This window comes from Orcinus orca, chromosome 14 (genome assembly GCF_937001465.1).
Source record: "Orcinus orca chromosome 14, mOrcOrc1.1, whole genome shotgun sequence".
NCBI classification, from domain to species: domain Eukaryota; kingdom Metazoa; phylum Chordata; class Mammalia; order Artiodactyla; family Delphinidae; genus Orcinus; species Orcinus orca.
The window spans coordinates 6,318,217-6,341,800 of NC_064572.1; the positions used below are offsets into that span (position 1 = coordinate 6,318,217).

At 40.7% G+C, this 23,584-nt stretch overlaps 1 protein-coding gene across 1 annotated transcript in view; it reads right to left on the bottom strand.

Annotated features, from left to right (window-relative positions):
- FMN2 (formin 2) overlaps window positions 1–23,584 on the bottom strand; it is a 315,362-nt gene that overhangs the window by 123,072 nt on the left and 168,706 nt on the right. Inside the window, exon 7 of the mRNA XM_049696985.1 lies at window positions 13,867–13,954. Within this exon, the coding sequence (XP_049552942.1) occupies window positions 13,867–13,954 (88 nt within the window). The remainder of the gene's footprint in view (window positions 1–13,866; window positions 13,955–23,584) is intronic.

Sequence of the window (23,584 nt, forward strand, 5' to 3'; positions counted from 1 at the left end):
CACTTGGGACCATCTTCATCTGAATATTTCACACTTGAAAATGAAACCAAGCAGGACCCTGCGGGGCCCTCCCGGGTACAAAAGCCTTTCCGTGTCCCCCGTTTCTTGTCTGTAGGAGAAAGGCTTCAGCCTCCGAGACCTTCCCTGAGTTACTAATGAAAGTGAGAGAACAAAGGAAAGGCAGTCGGGAAACAGAAGTACAGCTGGCGCAGCGACGGGCAGGGTCCCAGTTCCTCCTCAAGAGATGTACTTAACAATCTGACACACACGGAACTCTGAGCTCTTCTACAGGGACTGGGGCCCCACCCAGTGGAGGATGGTGACTTAAGGCTGAGCACAACTACAGGGACCCCAGACTGGTTGGAACCACAAGGCTGATGATGGACATTCCTGGAGCCCCACCTGGTTATCTCCCCACCAACCAATCAGAGGAGGATCACACACCCGGCAGCCCTCCCCCCAGATTTTGCCTATAGAAACTCTTCCTCCCAAACCATCAGAGCTTTTTGAGCACGAGCGACGCATTCTCCTTGCTTGACCCTGTAACAAAACTTTCTCTGCTCAAACTCCAATGTTTCGGTTTGTTCGGCACATGGACTTGGGTCCGACAACAATTAGATGACAGGAAACACTACATTTGCGTTCCTTACACATCCCAGCACCAAACACGCTTGAGCTCCTGGTCACAGGTGCACAGGCACACCTTTCAGCAGGAAACTAGCCAGAAGACACATTGGGTTAGGGTTTGGGAAACACCCAAGCTCTTGAATAATACTTGAAGCAATTTTGGATTACCTAAAGAATACAAAACATTTGTATTCATCTATGAAGAAAACAGAGTATCTTCTTGAAAACACTTTCATCCATTCATTGAACAAATATTCTCAGAGTCCTAAGTCTGGCCCAGACACTCCTCTCAGCCCTGATAGACATGCTTCTTGTCCTTGAAGAGTTTACAGTTTATTACCAAGCAATTAAAATGCTGTACGCCCTGGAAAGGAAGAAAATTGTAGTTTTATAACGTCGTGTAATTTAGGAATCGTATTCATTTATACTATCCTCTCTTTTCAGGCAGCTTAACCAGGTGGCAGACAATAAAATGCCAGAATTCTATAGATTTTGTACTTAGGCTATGTAGAGAAAGGCTTTCCTATTGGAAAAATTAATCTGACACCCAATCCACCAATGGTGCATCTCAAGCACACCTACTTCTACAAGTTTAACAACCTAAGTGCCTAAGTCAGTGGGCCTCCCTGACAAGAGTTGCATAAGTTAAACTGTCAGCAAGTGTTTTTGCCTAAGTCAGTATGGCACCTGCTTTTATGGGCAGGGGAAGATGAATATTAAGACTATGCTTCTGGAATAAAATCTTTAAATGCAAACATGACTGTCACTGTAGACCTTTTAATCTAGCGATACTGTATTTCACTTCTGTTTTTGGAGAGATGCGTTGACTGGACCACACAGGTACGACTCAGGGATTATCTCAACTATTTAGATAAGATTTACTTGGGGACTTCCATGGCGGTCCAGTGGTTAAGGCTCTGCACTTCTCCTGAAGAGAACGTGGGTTTGATCCCTGGTTGGGGAACTAAGACCCCACATGCCACATGGTGTGGCCAAAAAAAAAAAAAAAGAAAAGAAAAAAGTAGACTTACTTAAAAAAAAAAAAAGATTTACTTGACTTTGGCAGGTGACAAAATCTAGGGTGTGGGATAAAGGAGGAAGAAGAAAAGACTGGCACATCCCAGATAGTGTTTATGTTAAGCATAGTGTATAAATGACCAAATAGTTTCAAACAATGCATGGCACTTTGTGTAAAACAGCCACTGTCTGTTGAATGTTTTCCATAAACCAGCACTGCAAAACGTCCTTTATTGCCCATAGTCCTTTACTGCCCAAAATGGACCTCACCTTGCAGCTTAGGTAAACATTTATACTCATAAAATAGAGCTTAGTGAGTCTCCCTTGATTAGGACCCTAACTCTGGGATCACATTTGCCACTGTTTTCTAGCACACGCTCTAAATGAGCAACAGTGTAAAATTTTACTTTGAATGTAAGCATACATATTGCTCCATAAGTAGAGAACATATCAGAAATTTAAAATTCCTTATGCCAAAATAACTTTCACACAGATAATTATACTTTTTTCAGTGTAATTTACACAAATACATCTGACTTTGAAAGAAACCCAGAACAGAAAGATTGAATTTACAAACACAATGATTATAATTATGATTTTAAAGAAAAAATTTCCTTTTAAAAATAATTCACCTAAACATACAGTTAAATACCTTCCTTACTATATTATATATGAGCAACTATATATTGGCACACAGGTTAAGGTAGGGGAAGTTTAGTCACTGAAAATTAAAAACACATCAAAAAATAAATATATGTATATTTATAACTAAATAATTCAGAAAGGCTAAAAAATGAAGAGAAGTGAAATTATGCCCAGCACATGCAAATCAAAAAGGCAAGCATTATGATCTTGATATTTGACAACTTAAGATTCAGGCCAGGAACATTATGTGAACAACAAAACAATGAAAAAAGATATTTTTAATGCTAACAGCTACAATTCCCAATGAAATTATAATAGATATGAATTTATGTCCCCCAAAACACAGGTGCAACCTTCGTAAGAAAGAAACCACAAAATATTGACAAGGAGAGACAGACAGACCCACTAACAATGGGTAACTTTAATAAACCACTCTGGTCAAAACAGATCAAGAAGAAAAATACAAATAAGGATTTAGAATATATAAACAGAAAAGAGTGTTATCTTATAGTTACATACTGAACTTTGTATTCTAATAAAACAGTATACACTTTCTTTTCAAGGCACATGAAATATTTATGAATATTGACTATTAAGTCGCAACAAAAACGCCAAGCAACGTCATAATACAAACTTATTTCCTAATCCCACACAATAGACTATTAACGGATTAAAAAAAAACTCAGTTGTGAACTTGTAACCTATGACTGAGAAGATTAGAGTTTACACACCAGAACTTGACATGTTACGGTCGTTCCTTTCACTGTATTACAGATGGTTTTGACTACCAACTTGGGTCTCAGGACTACTTTTCCAAAATATTTAAATGTACGAAAAATCTAAGCAACATACATGATATTTATCATGATCCACCTGGAATAATTTCGGGTTTACTTAACTCAACATGTAATTAATATGTGCAAAATGTGAGGGGCTGGTTCATGTGTGTGTTAACTCACATTTGCTCATTTGTTCAGTTAATGAAGGTTTTCTGTTTTCTCTGTCAATGTATGAATTTGTGTGTAAGGGTTAGTTTGATGTTTCATTGTTCAGAGGAATGAGGGGTCAGTAAAATAACATAATCATGGGAGGAGTTTCCAACATTAGGATTTCTTTGATGTAATTTTAATAAATAAAAAGTTGCTTCCCAATATAACACTAAAATTTAGAAACTTTCTCCACATCCACACCTACTGCCTCATTGACCAGTGACCTCTTCCAACCATCACAAAAATTTACTAAAGTCCTTTGCTTACCTGCTTCTGTACATAAATAATTCCATGAAAAATTCAACCATTAAAAGCAATCAGACTTTGAATTTCATCACCCACATAAAGATTCTTCTGCTTCCCACTAGCTAGCTATTTTACATTTCGTAGTGTTTATATGCATTTTTGTTTGTTTCTTCCTTTCAAGGGGACAGAGTCCATCTGAACGTGTCTGTATAGGGAAATGAGTACTGGTGACTAAAATACTTTGTTCAACACTTAAGAATTCAGTCTCAGCTGCAATCACAATCCTCACTGTTCAAGAAGAAACAAATTCCTGTTGTTAAATTTCCCGAGACTATCGCACCTCTTTCCAGCTGAGGGGAGGGGAGAGGAAGTGCACTGTCCTCACCGGGTAGGATACCACACAAAAAACGCATCCAGGATCCCTTTATGGCACAGAATGAGAGACAAAGTTCACACGGGGAACTTGGAATACGGTTTTCACACTAAGCTTTTCCCTTAAGAAGCCACATGCTGCATTACCCGATGGTTCTAGGAATGCAATCCCAGGTACCCGTGAGCCCAGTGTCACGAGCCATCTGATAAATGGCTGAAGTGCCGATCCTCCTACTCCGCTCACCCCAGCACTCTCAGACCCTCACTCACCTCAGAGGATAAAGACCGGACAGCATCTGCAGAACGACCTCTTTGGGCTAAAATAGCACGTCAAGACACAAACGACTTTATAGAGTTCAGTTTTAAAATACAAACATGACTCCAGTTACCCAAGGGGCTTTCCCTTGCCCCCAAATAACAGTCCAAATCCCCACCCATCTCATGGATTATGCAAAAGATATATTTTCGCAAAAACAACAACAACAACAAAAAGACTAGCATATGGAACCTCTCCATCACAAAGCTGCTGTGATTCATTATGTGCTCATAGCTGGGCCCCCGCGGCCCTGGGCCAGCAGTACCTTCAACAAGCACCCATGATTGTAAAGAAGAGGCTCGGGTTACAGGGGAGGTGCCCGAGGGAGCTGCAGAGGGGACTGCAGGCCGCACAGAGCTTACATCTGGGGGCAGAGGGGCAGCAAAAACAAACACAAACAAGACTTGATAGTAATTCAGACAGTATGTGCAGTGAAGGAAAGGAAGACCCACACCCAAAGCTCATTGCTTCAGAAAAGCCCCAGGTACTGGGTTTCTCCTTCCCACAGAAGTATAATTCAGAAGTCCAGTTGTGGAACAACGTCAAAAAATATAAGCTAAGTGCAACCTAAGGGTTTTTGCTGGGCCTGTAATGAAAGGCTTATAAATCATTTTGCCTTGATTCAATAATCTACATGTGACTTAAAATGATGAGGTCTTTCTTTTTATAAGAAACTCTAAGTAATGAATTTATATTTTAAATTAAAACGTATTCTCAGCAACATGGATGAACCTGGAGATGATCATACTAAGTGAAGTAAATCAGAGAAAGACAAATACCATATGATATCACTTATATGTGGAATCTGAAAAAATGGTACAAATGAACCTACTTACAAAACAGAAACAGACTCACAGACATAGAAAACAAACTTATGGTTACCAAAGGGGAAGGGGGGGAGGGATAAATTAGGAGTTTGGGATTATCAGATATACACCACTGTATATAAAATAAACAACAAGGTCCTACTGTACAGCACAGGGAACTATACTCAGTACCTTATAATAACCTATAATGGAAAAGAACCTAAAAATGTATATATGTATAACTGAATCACTTTGCTGTAGAGTTGAAACTAACACAACATTGTAAATCAACTATATTTCAATAAAAACTTTAAAAAGCAAAGTTTATCAGAAAAAAAGACAACTGCTATAAACACTAAAGCAACCACTAAAGAGAAAATTAAAAGTTCTATTGCCAATAAGCAAATAAAGGAGATCATTTGCATCTTTTAAAAATAATTCAATTAAAAACGTGTTCTGACATTAAATTTCTGAAAGTAGGTTTCAATAAAAGTGTCTATATCTCACATGCACTTTTCTCCCCAACGAGGCCATATCAATGACAAGGTCACACCGATGACAAAGTCATGGAGCCCACTGGGTGGAGCCCACTTCCTTCTCAAATTTCTGACCCTTAGTGACTTCATTCAATGAAAACTGTTCACTAAGCCACCCAACAGCATTGACTACATTTTTAATGTCTTGATAACTATACTAAATGGATCTTAAAATTCCATACACCATATGAAGAAAACACTTAAATGTTAAAAAAATAAAAGAAGCATGAAGCAATTTCCAAGTGAACCTTGTAAACTTGAGTTTCATAAAGAAACCAGGCACTAGAAAACCTACTGGGAAAAAACAACACTGGCCACACTGAACCCAACTTCTGAGAATATTACAAAAATAAACAAAGGATTATGAATAGCCTTTCTTATTGTGGACAGAAAATGTTGCTGGCCAGTCCAGTGAACAATGAATGTGGCCATGAGCCACTGCAGCTGCCCGCAGCGGTGCACCTCAGGGGACTTGAGGTGGAGAAAAATAGGACACTGGCCCAGACAGCTGAGGCACACATCAAAGGAATGATCCCCATAAGCCCAGACTCTGGCATATTCCCATACACAGAAAAGCACTATAATCATTAACTTGAGATGTCTGTTTTTTGTGATTAGCAGTAATATTTTCATGTCTGACTACATGTGTTTTGTTTTGTTTTCTTTTCTTTTTCCAGCAAAAACTCCTATGTGCCCCGGTGCCTGCCTTACCTCTTCGGACAGTTCCTCAGAGTATCTGAGAGGCTGTTTCCCAGGCTCTAGTTCTCAGTAAGGTCCCCAAATAAAACTTAACTTGCAACTTGTAGGCTGTGCATTTTTCTTCAGTCAACATTATGGTAATTAATAGGCAAGTGAAAAAGCTTGCATCTTCAAGAAAGAAATTAGAAATTCTATTAAAAAAGAAACCTGGAGTCTGTAATCTACAACTTATTTGATAGAAATTCCATAAGAAAAACATTATTCAGTGGCAGGCAGTGGGGTAAAAAACTGCTCCACGAGTAGGCTACCAGAACACTCGGGGAAAGAGTTACCACAAAACATTCTACAAAGTTCCAACAGTTCAGAAAGGGTATTTCCAGGATTTTTAAATGTTCTTATACTTTACACTCAAAGCTAGAAACTAGCTCACCTTTCAGGAAAATAGTATGTCAAAGCAGGAAACAGAAGCCTCTGTCCGTGTACTTAGATTCTGCTCATGTCCATCACCAAGGTTCATTTCACCACCAAAGCCTAACTCCTTCCCTCCACCATCTTCCCTGCCACCAGGACCCACCAGCGACGCACGTGGAATGTGGGTGACACAAAGCACAGAGACGATAATAAGAAAGCACAAAGTTACAGGAGACCCCGGCCTTTAAAGACCCAAACAAACTGCTCTCCTTGCAGATAAAGCACCAGCCAAAGATGCAGCCACACTTAACTTCTAAGAGCTGCTATTACGCATAATTCTCATATTTGTCTCCATTCAGAAAAGAGAAATGGACACAGCCCAGTATTAACTCAGCATTTCAGTAATACTGATGGAAAACCCAAGCTAAGAACAATCGAATCTGCCGCGGTTACTTGCCCCCTGAACCTGAACCCCCATTTCTCGCCTCCTACCTCTCACTTGAGAATTCCACCACAGGGCACAGCTCCTTCATTCTTCTCCCTCTGCTGTCTCCTGGGCAAGGCTTGTAGTGGAACCCCCCAGAGCCACGAAGGAGGAAAAAGACCTTCACATCCTCCTGGCTCCCTGGGTGGCCAATCTGGAGTTTCAAACACTCCCAAAGCCTGAAAACACACCTCATCCCCTAAGGATCCCAGGAAGGGGAGGACAACTAATACTGATTATGTGTGTGTGCTCATGTGCACACATGTGTGAATGTGTGTGTATCTGTGTGTGTGTGTTTGTGTGTGAACGTGTATGCACGTGTTTAGAGGAAATAACTCATTTAATAGCCCTTTTTACTAGTGAGGAAAGTGAGGAACAGAGATGAAGAAATTTTCCCAGGTTTACTTACCTAACCAGTGGCAGGGCTGAGATCCAAATCTGTCTTTGACTGGGTGGCTTAAACAACAGGAATTCAGGTCTCAAGGTTCTGGAGACTGGAACTGGGGCAGATTTTCTTCCTGGCTCACAGAGTCCTGGTCTCTCCTCCTCTTCTTATTAGGATGCTAATCCCATCATGGGAGTTCTGCCCTCTTGACCTCATCTAAACCTGAGTATGTCCCAAAGTCCCCACTAAACACCATCACATTTGAGGTTAGGACTTCAACGCAGGAATGGGGGTGGGGTGGGATGGGTTGGGGCATGAACATTCAGTCCATAACAGAATCCAGGGAGCCTGGCCCCAGAACTCACACCCTCATCGTTGCTAGAGTACACTAGAAAGTAGAGGGAAACCGAGGGAAGCAAAGATACTGAGAAGAAATAATATGCTTAGACAGTGAGTCTGAATGAAAGCAGGTACCCCCAAGGACCACACTAGGGGGATATCCTGTATTTCTCTACATACTCTCTGAGCAACTGGTACCTAAAAGAGAGACACAGAAATTTCCACCTCTATGTACCACCAGACTTACAATAATCACAATATGCTTCAGTTATTTGATAACCTTAGCCCAGATTGCTTTTTCTATAAAAATTTTGTTTGGTTCAATCAAGAACAAGCAACTCCACTAATTAATAATTTTCTTTAAAATATTTTTACTCAATTTACAGATGTGAAAAAAAATCCACAACTTCATTTCTCTAAGGAACAGAGTCAATAAGCAAACAAGGGAATTTGTATAAAATGACACTTAAAGCAAGAAACCAAATTTGCTAAATTTATATTGTGCTAAGTTTTAAAACTCCATATTGGTAGGAAAAAGTGTTATATACTCCTGCCAGTTCTGTTTTTGCATATTATTAGATAACACAGGTCCTCACTCTGAAACAAGCTAACATGAACTCGGAGTCAGGGGGACAGATGCCCTTATTAAGGGGAAGTCACGGACACACTTGATCTATAAGCCTCAATTCCCTTCACTGCAACATGGAAATTTACCCCCTTCCTCTGGACCATTTTACACAACTATCAGTAATAATAGTTATCAGTAATAATAGTTACTCCCTCGGGGGAGGGGGTGGGGGTAAAATGCAAACCAATACTGAGTGCGTCTCTTTGGATCCTGATAGAAAGGTTTCAGAATGTGTATCCTGCTTGTCAAGAGCAATTATCTTTCTAAGCACCTGCTGCCTTATGTAATTCCTTCCTATACAGTTATCAGGAAGAGGCTTCTCAGCTCTGAGCCCCTTTGAGCCAGTGACCGAAGAGCAAAAGATGAGCAACATGATGCGGTTCCAATGAGGGGTGAGAGACAGACAGACGTCACTGGAATTTCTGATTTAAATCTAAAACATGTTATTGTCCTTGTAAAGTATCCTTAACTACATTTATTTATTTATTATTATTATATATATATATTTTTTTGCGGTACGTGGGCCTCTCACTGTTGTGGCCTCTCCCGTTGCAGAGCACAGGCTCCGGACGCGCAGGCTCAGCGGCCATGGCTCACGGGCCCAGCCACTCTGCAGCACGCGGGATCCGCCCGGACCAGGGCACAAACCCCTGTTCCCCGCATCGGCAGGCGGACTGTCAACCACTGCACCACCAAGGAAACCCCTTAACTACATTTTTTTAAAAATTTTTTTAAAAAGTGCTTGAAAAGCAATTATTAGGCTTAGAGACCAAAAATAAAAACCACCATGGTTTCATTTACCTTACCAACTATATTTCTAACAGAATACTAGTTAGTTTTACTTAATTAACCCCTTTAATTTCAAGTCACATAATTTTGATAAATCGCGTTTGAACGGGATAGAAATTTCAACAAGGACACAATTTAGTATTCACTGCCCTCGGCTCACAGTACCAGCAGGCTTTAAACAGGACAGACGTTCAAAAGAGGGAAGAAACCTGGGCCTTATCAGCCTGGGGCGGCTACTCCTGGGTGGACAGTGACACTTGTTTCCACGGGTGGGGCCATCAAACACTTTCTTAGGTGCCCCTTGCTACTGTATCTGTAATCGATGTTGACATACGTGTACCAAGGGAATGTAACAGGGTACGTGAGCCACTTAAGGGTTCAGTACTTGGGGCACCTGCACCTCAGGGTGGTGGTGGTGCCCCTGTGGCCTATAAGAAGGCCACACTCCAGAGGCAGCTCCTGCAAGGTCCTCAGCCCTCCGATAGATGAGGCTTGCACATTTGTACACGAATACGTGAAACTAAGGGTATACAAGGTCTGTGGATTAGCTGAAATCTCTTAGACATGCCCCAGCCACCTCCGTCCACAGGCTGAGCACGAGACACCCCGCAGAGTGAGTCTACAGCTGGGGTCCTTAAGGAGGCCACCCAAGGCTTTGTCCCGAAAAGCCCTGGTTGCGGCCCTGACTGCGCTAGATTTCCAGCGTCTCCGGCATACCGAGGGCAAAAGATCGCTCCCTCTCTGATGGGTCTGTATCGGTGCAGAGCAAACCTTTCAGGCAAGATATTGGTGAGAGGACCTCCAACCACCGAAAGCTAGACAACCTCAGGGTTACAGTAACCCTACTGGCCAGGGTTTAATAAATATCTAAACGAGAGAATTAGATCAGAAACTGCTTCGTTTGATCTGGTGGCAGGGTCACCTTACTACTTGTGTGCCTGCAAAATGTCCCCTTAGCACTTGTTGTCCAGGCGGTATTATTAATGGCACCCCTTCCACTCTCAAAAGTATCCCAGTCTGGATGATGAGCCACGTGGATCTTCTACCCAGTAGTGAGACTGGAGATGCGGGGAGGGGGGAAGCTGAGCCCTATGAAATTCAGAATTCCTTTACAGCTACTATGATCTACCAAAATGGACCTAAGAGCTGCGAAGACCACACTGACTGCTTATGGGTCAAAAGTTATACAGAAAATTCAATTTATTTTCACTAAACTACAAATCTGTAGATACTCTTATAATACCAATTTCTGGGAATAATACTAGATTATTTAAAGGAATCCTCCTGTTGAGAACAAATAAAAATGCTGGATAAAATATATTTGTAAAATATCTTAAAGTCTTCAAAGAGCTGATGAGATAGGAATTAGGATTCTAATCAAAAGGCAAGAGAAAGCCCTGAGAGAGGAGCTCGCTCAGAGCCTGCCTTTGCCCTGCCTGACCCAACAAATCTGAACTTCGTGCTGACAGTTTCTGGGGCCCGGGGCTAAATACAAAAGCTCAGGGCCCACCCAAAGTACAGATTCTAGACCCTCTTGACAATAAACTGGGACTCGAACGGCTACACACAGGGAAATCAACTCCTGCAGTGATGGACAGTTAGCCCTGCCTGACAGGGCCTCTGGAGGCTGATTTAAGGAGATCCTAAACGCAGATTTGCTCAGACCCCCAGCACAGACTAGGGCAAATCTCTGAAAAGTACCTTCATCCTAGAGTTTAAATTATTCTAAACCCTTGGAGTGGGAGTTTTCAGAAGTGCACACCATTTTCACCCTTCCCATCTAAAAATTGTTACAATATGCAGGATAATTTAGAGTTTACCAGGCACGTTCACAACTGCATCACAGCAGCTCAGGCCTCCATCATAAGCGCCACACACACACACACACACACACACACACACACACACACACACAGATACGGTGACAAGAGGAGGATCAGACCTTTGGCACCTATGACCCAAACCTCCCATCCTAATTACTCCAATGCGGCACTTTACAATAGAAATATTACAAAGGAAACTCAGCTCTAAGCTTTCCTAGAGTTATCTGACAGGGAAGAAGACAGAGAAGAAAATCCCTGCAGTTTTTTACCATCTTACACATGCTTTGTTTTTGAGATGCCAGTGCTGGTTGTAGGAAAAGCACAGTCTTCAAGGAGCAGCATGTGCTGATGGGAGAGGAGGAGTAGTTAGTGAGGAGGGCTGAGGGCAGGTCAGTCTGTCCTATTAACAAGCTGCGCTATATACACTACCAAACGCAAAATAGATGGCTAGTGGGAAGCAGCCGCATAGCACAGGGAGATCAGCTAGGTGCTTTGTGACCACCTAGAGGGGTGGGATAGGGAAGGTGGGAGGGAGACGCAAGAGGGAGGGGATATGGGGATATATGTATACATATAGCTGATTCACTTTGTTATAAAGCAGAAACTAGCACACCATTGTAAAGCAATTATACTCCAATAAAGATGTTTAAAAAACAAAAACAAAAAATTCTCAGTAAACTAGGTATTCAAAGAAACCTTAATTTAATAAAGACTTGGAAGACCACAATGAAAAAAATAAAATAAAATAAAACAAGCTGCGTGACATTGAGCAAAAGACACAACCACTGAAAGAGCTTAGTTTGCTCTTGTATAAGGTGACCCTGGAGGTCTGGTTACATCCTGTGGCCACTTTCACATCCAAACCAATTGATGTTTACGCTTCCGTGGACTTCTCAGTGGAGGCACATCCTGACAGAAGTCAGTTCTACTATGGAGGCCACAAGTGATTTGCTCACGGACACCGCAATCTTGACAACACACAGCAGACTCGGGCTTCTGGCACCGAAAGGCGCGCGCGCGCGCACACACACACACACACACACACACACACACACACACACACACACACACACACACACGTTAGTCGACTCCTTTGCTCAGAAGGTTCTCATTACTAACTCAACCCAGGCAATATCCGATTGAAGGAAAGGACCATAGCATTAATTTCAGATTTCATTCCATGGCTTGACTGGGCTACATCTGCCAGCTTTAGAAAAGCAAATGTTTCTTGTTGCCGGCCTTGGCGTCCTGTTCTATGACAACGACCCCCAATGCTTCCACTTGAGAAAGCCTCCTCACCACCAAAGCAGCTTAATAAAAATTTAAATTGTGATTGTGCTACTCACGGATTGACAGGGCAGGACAAGCTTGTGCTATTTATGAATTATTCCACACATTATTTTAAGCCTACCAAAGAGAATCCACATTCACACGGGGGTAAGCTGGAAAGCCAGGTAAATGTTTTCATGATTTTTAAACCATATTTTGTTAACAGGTAAACTGGCATTCCATTGGATAATTTAATCTGCTTTAAATCTATTCTAAGGCTCTGAACAGCTTAGGGGACATTTTGAATATAAATTTAATTCCTCTATTCACCTTCGGGCAATATCTTTCAGCACAAGTGTGATAGGACAATATAGCATAGGGATGCCTGTCAATAGTAAAGTATTAAAATACTGACATGAAAGCCATTTTAAAAATGGTAAAAATCACCCTATTTCCAAATATAGAAAATATTTTATAAGCCTGGTTAAAGATATAAATTAAAACAACACCATAAAGAATAACAAAATATCATGCTATTACTGCTTCCATACGTCTGGATCACCAACAATAACATAAACAGGTAAGAATAACTTGAAATTATCTTTGATGCTTATTACAAAAATAATTCCGTCCCCATATGTGGAGAGAAGCCTGGCGGTTACACGCTCGTCATCCCAAGGAACTGAAAAAAGAGGGACCAGTTGTCCAGCCTAAAAAGTTACACATAATAAAGCTGCTTGAGTGATTCTTTCAGCATCTCACAGCCTCTCGGAACAGGAGGATGAAGAGAATACGTCCCAACACTTACTCAATGCTTTAAAGGCACTGAGACAAGTGGTCGTGCAGCCTCTTCAACAGTTTTGAGTTTTCATTTAATCACTATACACGGTAATCCAGTCTACTCTTCCACGTCTCTAATCATAAGGACATTTTAAAAACAACAACAATCAAAACATGCTTTCATGTAACTCGTACACTGGTTTTAGCTGATCTATTAGAAAATCTTAGGTTTATTCCTCTTCTTTATGTTAGCTCAGCAAACATCTGAGATTCACTCTCAGCATATTTTCCTCTCCTGTGGACTATCCTCCCCAGGTATCATCAGGGGCTGAGGCACGGCCCACATCTGGATCTCACCAGAGTTCACCAGTCCCTCTTTGGACATGGCACAGAGAAGTCAAATCAGGTACAGAGCACAGTGGGACTAGTATTTCTCATGAGTCAAAAATTCAATATTTGCTAATGCACACTAAACATGTCACATGAGAATCATGCTCTTAGCAAGATACAGAAATAACACAGAAGCCAAATTACTCGTAACCTTTCCAGAAACAATCATGGTAGAAAGTTTGGTAGCAGTTACAGGAAACATACTCATCTTAATCTACACAGAGAGCCTAAGTATGAAATAATTTTACCACTAAGCAGCACATCCTTTGGCCCAAATTTGAGTATTCAAAAGCTGAATTTTTATTTTTCACTTACCATGTTGTATATCTTTCATATCTAAGTGAAGGCTAGACATCAATATTCCAACTGCTTGTGACCTTTTGTTGCTTAGTAACTTGACAACCTGTTCAAGAAAGAAAGGAAAAGGGAGAAATGTTATTTGAACTCAGTGATAGGCTTAATAGCATGTTATTTTTATCCTAAATGAAGAACAAATAACTTAGAACAGCTAAAGTACCAGAACTGATGTGAACAAGCTTTTGGGTTTTGCTTCTCCCGTCTTCAAAAGCCCTGCCTTTGCCCTGTTGTTCACCAGCAGCCTCAGCATCAGGCTCTTTACCTGCCTTGTAAGAGCCCGATCTGCCATCACTGAAATTTCTAACCATCTAGGAAGTTAGTTTGGTCTCTGTAAAATAACAGTTACACACCTGATCATTTGCAGCCTGAGATTTAAAAAGTGTTCTTTGTTTTTAAATGCAGAACCTTGAAACACTGGCCAATAAGTAAAGGGAAAAAATAAAAGTACGCAGAGAATCTGTTAGATCAGATTAGTTTGACCACAAAATAGAAAATGTGCTTTTATGAAGGTTTTTTAGAAAGCTCACTATTTTACTGGCATTTGCTCTCGTTTTGCATTTGGCCCACATTTTGGGAGGAACTTTCCAACTAATTAATTGTGATACAATCATCAAATCTAACGGGCTGTGTTAGCTCAATCTCAAATCCTTCCAGAGAGTCCGGAAGAGTCAATCCACACAACCCATGAGAAGTTTCCTAACACAGATGTAGGCAGGTTTAAATTATGTTTTCTAGACTATAACACATCACTGATAAATCCTGCTTATGACACTATTATCTCAGATAACTGATCTTACGTAGAGCAGCAATTTCTACTTACTCTCAGCATTTTGTTATAAATTTGCTTAGAAAAACACTGGAGGAAAAGAAAAATGTTAAGGTCAAATTCCAGAAGTGACAGCTGCCCTAAGCTGATCAATTAGGAAACTAATAAAATAATCATGCCCAGCTGTCAAACAAATCACAGTGTAAGATAATATTCTCAACAGGAATAAGAGCATTCTTGGTTCCCTATCAGGGAAACGGGTGGAGAAAAAGACAAATCCCTTCCAGGAGAACCAACCGCAAAAACCCCACAGTCATTTCTGAAAGCTTCCTGAGGAAAGGGACATTAACACCCCACAAGAAGCAGCGCCTCCTAATAGGAAAGACATAGAAACTGATTCTCAGTTTGCTCTTTAAACATTTTATTTAATTCAGCTTAGAACTTGAATTTGAATCCATTCATACCTAAACTATTTTTATCAATAACAATTTCCTCTTCCGAGCTGAAAAAATAGAAACTTAATTTCAGAAAAGCAGAAGGCATGTATTCTGTTCTAAAAATGTTTCTAACTTCAAATAAATAGAATCTGGGTCTCATCTGTGCTACGCTGAAAAAACTGCTTTTCCTAAGGTTTCCTATCTCCCCCCACCCCACCCCCCGCCGGTTCCTAATTACAATGAGCACGTCTGCATCCGTATGTCGTCTGACCTTCCTGCTGTGCTGACATGTTTATTACACCCTTATAAAAATTCTGGTGAAAATTAATTTCTAACCCTCAACTAAAACTGGCGTCTGGAAGGCCTGCACAGGGAGCTCTCACGCCTACCACTGGGGGTCAATCACCCAAACGGGAAGAGAGGGTCCTCGCACCTCCAACGGGAAGGAGTCTCTACTTCCCCGGCAGGAGGAAGGGAGATGTTCTTACCGCCCAGCAACAAGCTCGGCCAATGGAAAATGTCATAGCTCAGCCAATGAGAAACCTGAACTCCCACTTTCCTCCAATGAACTTTTATAGAGGAGAGCCCTGCCCACTGCCCCTTTTCTCTATAAAAGCTCCTGCCCTTTGTTCTCCGCATTTCCCTGTGGTCAAAAGCTTGAATTTATTTCCCCAATTACGATTCCCCTGGTTATTACCAAATAAACTCATGCTGCTGAGAAAACTGGCTATTTTATTTTTAAAGTTGACCCTCTGTACTCCAGGATTCCTGCCAGTCTGGCTCAGGCTTTTTTAAGGTGAACTATTCTGATTTCACATTAAATATTGGCATATCCCAGAGTTCTGCTCTCAGCTCCATATTCTCTTCAATGTATGACCTATATTTTCTCCTCCATCAACATGTATGCCTGCACTTATATAACTGTGTTCTTTTAACAGCATCTTAACCTCAGCAGTATCCTATTTTTCTAACAAATATCTCCACTTCAATTACCCACATAAACCTCCATCTGACATGTCTAATACCAAACTTGTCATCAAGCCCACCCCAAAAACCTACTCAGCTTCTCCTCTTTTATTCCATATGTTGAGATCATGCACCACGATTTTCAGTCCACCATCAAAGTTAGAAATCCAGAAATCATTCTAGATCCAACCCCCGCCTCCTTCACCTGCATGTTCTGGTCTGACAAGTCCTGTCAGTTGTAAGTCTGCTCTATCCTTGAAATCTACCCCTTCCTCCCTAAATCTACTGTCAGCATTTACTTCTGTATTATAACTTGCAGAGATCAATGCAAAGGATCCTAACCAGACTTCCCAGTTCTAGTCCAGTGGTTCCCAAGGTGTATTTCCTGCAAGAGAGGGCACCATAATCACCTTGGAACTTATTAAAGATACAAAATCTCTGTCAGAAAGCTGTTAGTTAGAAGATCTAGGCAAAGAAAGACTCAATCAGCATTTTAAAAAGCCTTCCAGGTGATTAGAGAATAAACAACGATTCTCATGTCTTCCCATCCATTCTCCAGTATTATCTCTAAAAGTGCCGCTATTTGCATGTCACTCCCTTGCCTTTTAAACCTGAGAGGCTCATAAATAAGGGTAGGTCACATAGCCTCTTCACAGACTGTTTCACAGTTCATACCTGAAACTTGCTTTTCCTCTTATAATTGAAATGAACTTGACTACAAACTGTATGTTACATTTAAATGCCAAAGATTATAGACAGGAATAATAATTATTGATCACCTTCCAAAAAGCATACATACAGGAGAGAACACATGTCTAAAAGGATCAGTTCCCCCAGAGTTATTCAACCTAATATAAAGAAACCACCATCATCACTTCTCTCTCTCTCTCTCTCTCTCCCCCCCCTTTAATACACTGAATAACAAGAACTTGAAGCTATCAAACTATAACATTTTAAGAATCCAGTGACCATATATATAATGGAGATGAAGGAGTTGACTCTTACAAAATGATCTTAAAACGCTTAGATGAAAAGCAGAAAATACAGATTTAGCAAATTTGAATATTCCAGAAGGCAATCTACAGATTCAGTGCAATCCGTGTCAAAATGCTACAGTCATTTTTCACAGAAATAGAATAAATAAGCCTAAATCTGCATGGAAACACACAAGATTCCAAATAGCCAAAAACATCTTTAGAAAGAACAAAGCTGGAGGTATCACACTCCTTGATTTCAAGCTACACAACAAAGCTACCATAATCAAAACAGTATTGTACTGGAATAAAAAAACAGACACACAGATCCACGGAACAGAATAGAGAATCCAAAGATAAACCTGAGTTTATATGGTCAAATTCATCTACAACAAAGGAGGCAAAAATATACAGTGGAGAAAAGACAGTCTCTTCAATAAATGATGTTGGGAAAACTGAACAGCTACATGTAAAAGAATCAAAGTGGATTACTTTCTCACACCATATTCAAAAATAAACTCAAATGGATAAAGACATAAATATAAGACTGGAAACCATAAAACTATAAGAAAACACAGGCAATATGCTCTTTGACATCAGTCTTAGCAATATTTTTTTGAATATGTCACCTCAGGTAAGAAAAGCAAAAGCAAAACTAAACAAATGGGACTACGTCAAACTAAAAACCTTTTTCACAGTGAAGGAAACTAAGAACAACAACAACAACAAAAGGCAGCCTAATTGAATGGATGAAGATACATCCAAACAATGTATCTGATAAGGAGTTAATATCCAAAATATACAAAGAACTCATACAACTCAACAATAAAAAACAAAAAACAAGGGACTTCCCTGGTGGCGCAGTGGTTAAGAATCCATCTGCCAATGCTGGAGACATAGGTTCAAGCCCTGGTCTGGGAAGATCCCACATGCCATGGAGCACTAAGGCCATGCACCGCAACAACTGAGCCTGAGCTTTAGAGTCCACAAGCCACAACTACTGAGCCTGTGAGCCACAACTACTGAAGCTTGCACACCTACAGCCCATGCTCCACAACAAAAGAAGCCACGGCAATGAGAAGCCCGCACACCACAATGAAGAGTAGAGAGCTGCCTCAACTAGAGAAAGCCCATGTGCAGCAACAAAAACCCAACACAGCCAAAAATACATAAATAAATAAATTTATTTAAAAACAAAACAAAACAAACAAAAAAACACCAACCAAACAACCTGATTAAAACATGGGCAAAAGACCAGAATAGACATTTTTCCAAAGAAGACATACAGATGGCCCCCAGACACATGAAAAATGCTCAACATCACTAATCATTAGGGAAATGCAAATCAAAACCACAATAAGATAACATCTCACACCTGTCAGAATGGCTATAAAGTCTGCTGTTACTTACTGTCAATTTCTCCCTTTTTGTCTGTTAATATTTTCTTCATGTATTTACATGGACCTACGTTGGGTGCATATACACTTACAATTGTTGTAACTTCTTGGATTGATCCCTTGATCACTATTTAATGTCATTCTTTATCCATTGTTACAGTCTTCATTTTAGTCTATTTTGTCTGGTATAAGTATTAGTACCCCAGCTTTCTTTTCATTTCCATTTGTACAGAATACTTGTTACTCCCCTCACTTTCAGGCTGTGTGTGTCTTTAGATCTGAAATGAGTCTCTTGTAGGTAACACATATATGGGTCCAGTTTGTGTATCCACTCAGCCAATCTATGTCTTTTGATTGGAGCACTTAGTCTATGTACATTTAAAGTAATTATTGATAGATATGTACTTATTGCCATTTTGTTAATTGTTTTTTTAATTAATTTTCATTGGACTATAGTTGCTTTACAATGTTGTATTAGTTTCTGCTATACAGCAAAGTGAATCAGCTATACATATACATATACCCCCTCTTTTTTGGATTTCCTTCCCATTTATGTCACCACAGAGTATTGAGTAGAGTTCCCTGTGCTATACAGTAGGTTCTCATTACTTATCTATTTCATACATAGTAGTGTATATGTCAATCCCAATCTCCCTTATTAATTGTTTTTATAATTCTTTTTTGTTCCTTTCTTTCTTTGTTCACTTCCCTTGTGATGTGATAACTATCTTATGTTTGGATACCTTTCTCATTTTTTGTGTGTTATCTAGTATAGATTTTTGGGTTGTGGTAACCATGAGGTTTATATACAACAATAACAATTTTTCTCTCTCTCTGTATATATTATATATATAAAATATATACACATATATATGTGTATATGTGTGTTTATTTTATTTTTTAATTTTTTATTGAAGTATAGTTGCTATTCAATATTATATAAGTTACAGGTGTACAATACAGTGATTCCCAATTTTTAAAGGTTATGCTCCATTTGTAGTCACTATAAAATATTGGCTATATTCCCCATGTTGTATAATATATCCTTGTAGCTTATTTCATACCTATAGTTTGTACCTCTTATTCCCTTACCCCTTTATTGACCCTCTCCCCTTCCCTCTGCCCACTGGTAATCATTAGTATGTTCTCTATATCTGTGAGTCTGCTTCTTTTTTATTATATTCACTAGTTTCTTGTGTTTCTTAGATTCCACATAAAAGTGATATCATACAGTATTTGTCTTTCCCTGTCTAATTTATTTCACCTAGCACAATGCCCTCCAAGTCCATTCATGTTGCTGCAAATGGCATTATTTCATTCTTTTTTATGGCTGAGTAGTATTCCATTTTATATATATATATTATATATATATATATAATATATATATATATACACATACACACACACAGAGAGAGAGAGAGAGAGAGAGAGAGATACATCTAGAAATGTGACACATATATATATGTCACATCTTCTTTATCCATTCATCTGTTGATGGGCACTTAGGTTGCTTCCATATCCTAGCTATTGTAAACAATGCTGCTATGAACACTGCAGAGCATGTATCTTTTCAAATTAGCATATTTGGGTTTCTTTGGACATATACCCAGGAGTGGAACTGCTCGGTCATATGGTAGCTCCATTTTTAGTTTTTTTGAGAAGCCTCCATATTGTTTTCCACAGTGGCTGCACCAGTTTACATTCCCACCAACAGTGTACAAGGGTTCTCTTTTCTCTACATCCTCGCCAACATTTGTTATTTGTGTTCCTTTTGATGATAACCATTCTGACAGGTGTGAGATGATATCTCACTGTGGATTTGATTTGCATTACTCTGATAATTAACCATGTTGAGCATTTTAATCTATCTGTTGGCCTTATTTGGAAAAATATCTATTCAGGTCTTCTGACCATTCTTTAATTAAAATTAAAATTAAAATTTTAAATTTAAAATTTAAAATTAAAATTAAAAAAATCTTTAATTTTTTTAATGTTGAGCTGTATGAGCTATTTATATACATTGGATATTAATCCCTTATGGGTCATATCATTTGCAAATATTTTCTCCCATTCAGTAAGTTCTCTTTTTGTTTGGTTGATGGTTTCTTTTGCTGTACAAAAGGTTTTAAGTTTAATTAGGTCCCACCTGTTTATGTTTGCTTATATTTCCTTTGCTTTGGGAGACAGATCCAAAAACAATATTGCTAAGGCCAATGTGCAAGAGTGTTCTGCCTATGTTTTCCTCTAGTTTTAGAATATCAATCTTACATTTAGGTCTTTATCCATTTTGAGCTTATTTTTGTCTATGGTGTTAGAGAATGTTCTAATTTCATTCTTTTCCATGTAGTTGTCCAGTTTTCCAGCACCACTTATTGAAGAGACTGCCTTATCACCACTGGGTATTCTTAACTCCTTTGTGGTAGATTAATTGACCGTAAGTACATGGGTTTCTTACTGGGCTTTCTATCATGTTCAATTTATCCAAGTGTCTGTTTCTGTGCCAATACCATACTGTTTTGATTACTGTAGCTTTTTAGTTATACGTGATTATTTTAAATTTCTGTTCTCTTAATTCAAATATCTTTTAGCAATCCTGCATTTTTACTTCCCCCACCAAGTTTACTGTTTTTGACATCATATTTTACATGTTTCTGTAACTACTTATTGTGGATGCAGATGATTTTACTATTTCTGTCTTTTAACCTCTCTACTAATTTTGATCTATTACCTTTAATGTATATTTGCCTTCATCAATGAGATTTTCCCTTTTGCAATTTTTGTATTTCTAGTTGTGGCCTTTCTAGAAAAGTCCCTTTAGCATTTCTTGTAAAGCTGGTTTGGTGGTGCTGAACTGTCTTAGCTTTCGTTTGTCTGCAAAACTCTTTATATCTCCTTTGAATCTGAATGATAGACTTCCCTGGTACCGTATTCTTGGTTGTAGGTTTTTTTCCTCACACTGCTTTAAATATATCATGCCACTTCCTCTGGCCTGCCGTTTCGGCTAAAAGTCAGGTGATAGCCTCATGGGAGTCCCCTTGTATGAACTAGTTGCTTTTCCCTTGCTGCTTTTAATATTCTCTCTTTATTTTAATTTTTGCCATTTTAATTACAATGTGTAGACATCTTTGGGTTGATCTTATTTGGGACTCTCTGTGTTTCCTGGACCTGGATGTCACCTTTCTTTCACAGGTTAGGGAACTTTTCAGCCAATAGGTTTTCAAATAACTTCTCTGTCCCTTTATTCCTCTCTACTCCTCCTGGGACCCCTATAATGTGAGAATCAGGATGCTTGATGTTGTTCCAGAAGTCTCTCAAACTCTCATTTTACAAGTTTTTTTTCTTTTTTCTATTCTGTTTGAGCAATTTCCACTATTTGGTATCCCAGTTTGCTGATTCATTCCTCTGTATCATCTAAGTTACTATGGATTCCTTCCAGTGTATTTTAAATTGCAGTTATTTTATTCTTCAGCTCTTTGGTTAGTTATACTTTCTAACTCTTTCTTAGAAACTTCTAACTTCTTACAGGGTTCATCCATTCTTCTCCCAAGTTCTTTGATCATCTTTACCTTCATTATCTTGAAGAGAGGTTGATTATCTCCACCCGACTTAGTCCTTCTTCTGGGGTTACATCTTGTTCCTTCATTTGAAACATGTTCCTCTGTCACCTCATTTTTCCTAATTCTCTTTTCATTTCTATATATTTGGTGGTTGGTTACATTTCCCAATGTTGGAGAAGTGGACTTAAGCAGGAAACATACTCCCCTAAATGCTCCAGGGGTGCCCCCTCAGTGGGTCATGTGGGTGCTTTTGTTGTGGGGGACTGACTGCTGTGGGGGCACTGGTAGGTGAAGTTGCACCCTGGCCCATTTGGTTGCCAGGCCCTGCCTAGTGTGGAGGCTGCACTTGCTGTTGATCAGGGCTGGGCCCAGGCATGGCTTGCTGCAGGGCCCAGGGAGTCCTGGTCCTGGTGCTGGCCCAGTGGTTGGCAGGGGAGATACTGGGGTGGATGGTTGTGGGCTAGAGGTTTCTGGGAGCCAGTGTTAGCCTGCTTGTGAGTGAGTTTGGGGCCTGGTGTGGAAGGTGGGGTGGAGGGAGCTTCCAAGGCCTGGTTCTGGTCCACTGATGTGTGGGGGCAGTTCCTGATGCAGTTGGCTGCAGTGTCCAGGGTTTCTTGGAGCTGGTGTCAGCCCACTGATGGGTGGGACCAAGGCCCAGGGCATCTTGGGGCTGGTGCAGACACTCTAGTGGGCAGAGCCAAGAACCAGGCTCTCTGGCTGTGGGGCCCGGTGATTCTAGAGCTCGTGTCAGCCATCTGCTGTGAAGGACCAGGGTCCAAGGGGTCCCAGGGAAAGTGCTGGCCCGCTGGTGGGTAGAGCTGTGTCCCAGGATCTCTCTCTGCAGGATTCTGGGGGTTCCATAGCTTCTGTCAGCCAGCTGGTGGGTGGAGCTGGGTCTTGGGGTCTTGAATTCCAGACCCAGGGATCTGGTGTCGGCCCACTGATGGGCATGTCTGAGTCCTGACAGCTAGCTGGAGAGCTCTGGGTGTCCTAGTGCTAATGCTGGCCCACTGGTGGGTGGGGCTGATTCACGCCCCCTCTGTTGGTCAAGGCCAGGTCCTGGGCAACAAGGGGATGAGGGAGCTGAGGGCAGGCGGCCTGCTGGTGGATGGGTCTGTGTCTCTGATCAGTTGGCTGCTTAGCCGGGGCATGCCAGGACTGGTGCTGACCATTGGATGGGGGGGCCAGGTCCCAGCATTAATAGGCTAGAGGGAGGACTCCAAAATGGCGCCTACCAGCTCCAGTGTCCACACGGAGAAAGAGCTCCTGAAAGGCCTGTTCTTGTCCCCAGGGTGAGCCCCAGCTACCTCAGCCTGTCTGGAGACTCTCCACCATCAGCAAGAGGGTCTGTCCCAGGCTCCTTTCAACCTCCTGACTCTGCCCTTTAAGGACAAATTGTCTTTTCCCACAGCCCTCTGGGACTCCCTAAAGCAAGGCTTACTGGCCTTCAAAGCCAAATATTCTCAGGGCTCATCTTCCCAGTGCAGCACCCCCGGGCTGGGAGCCTGAAGTGGGGCTGAGAGCCCTCGCTCCTTGAGGAGAACCTCCGCAACTGTGATTATTCTCCTGTTTGAGGTTC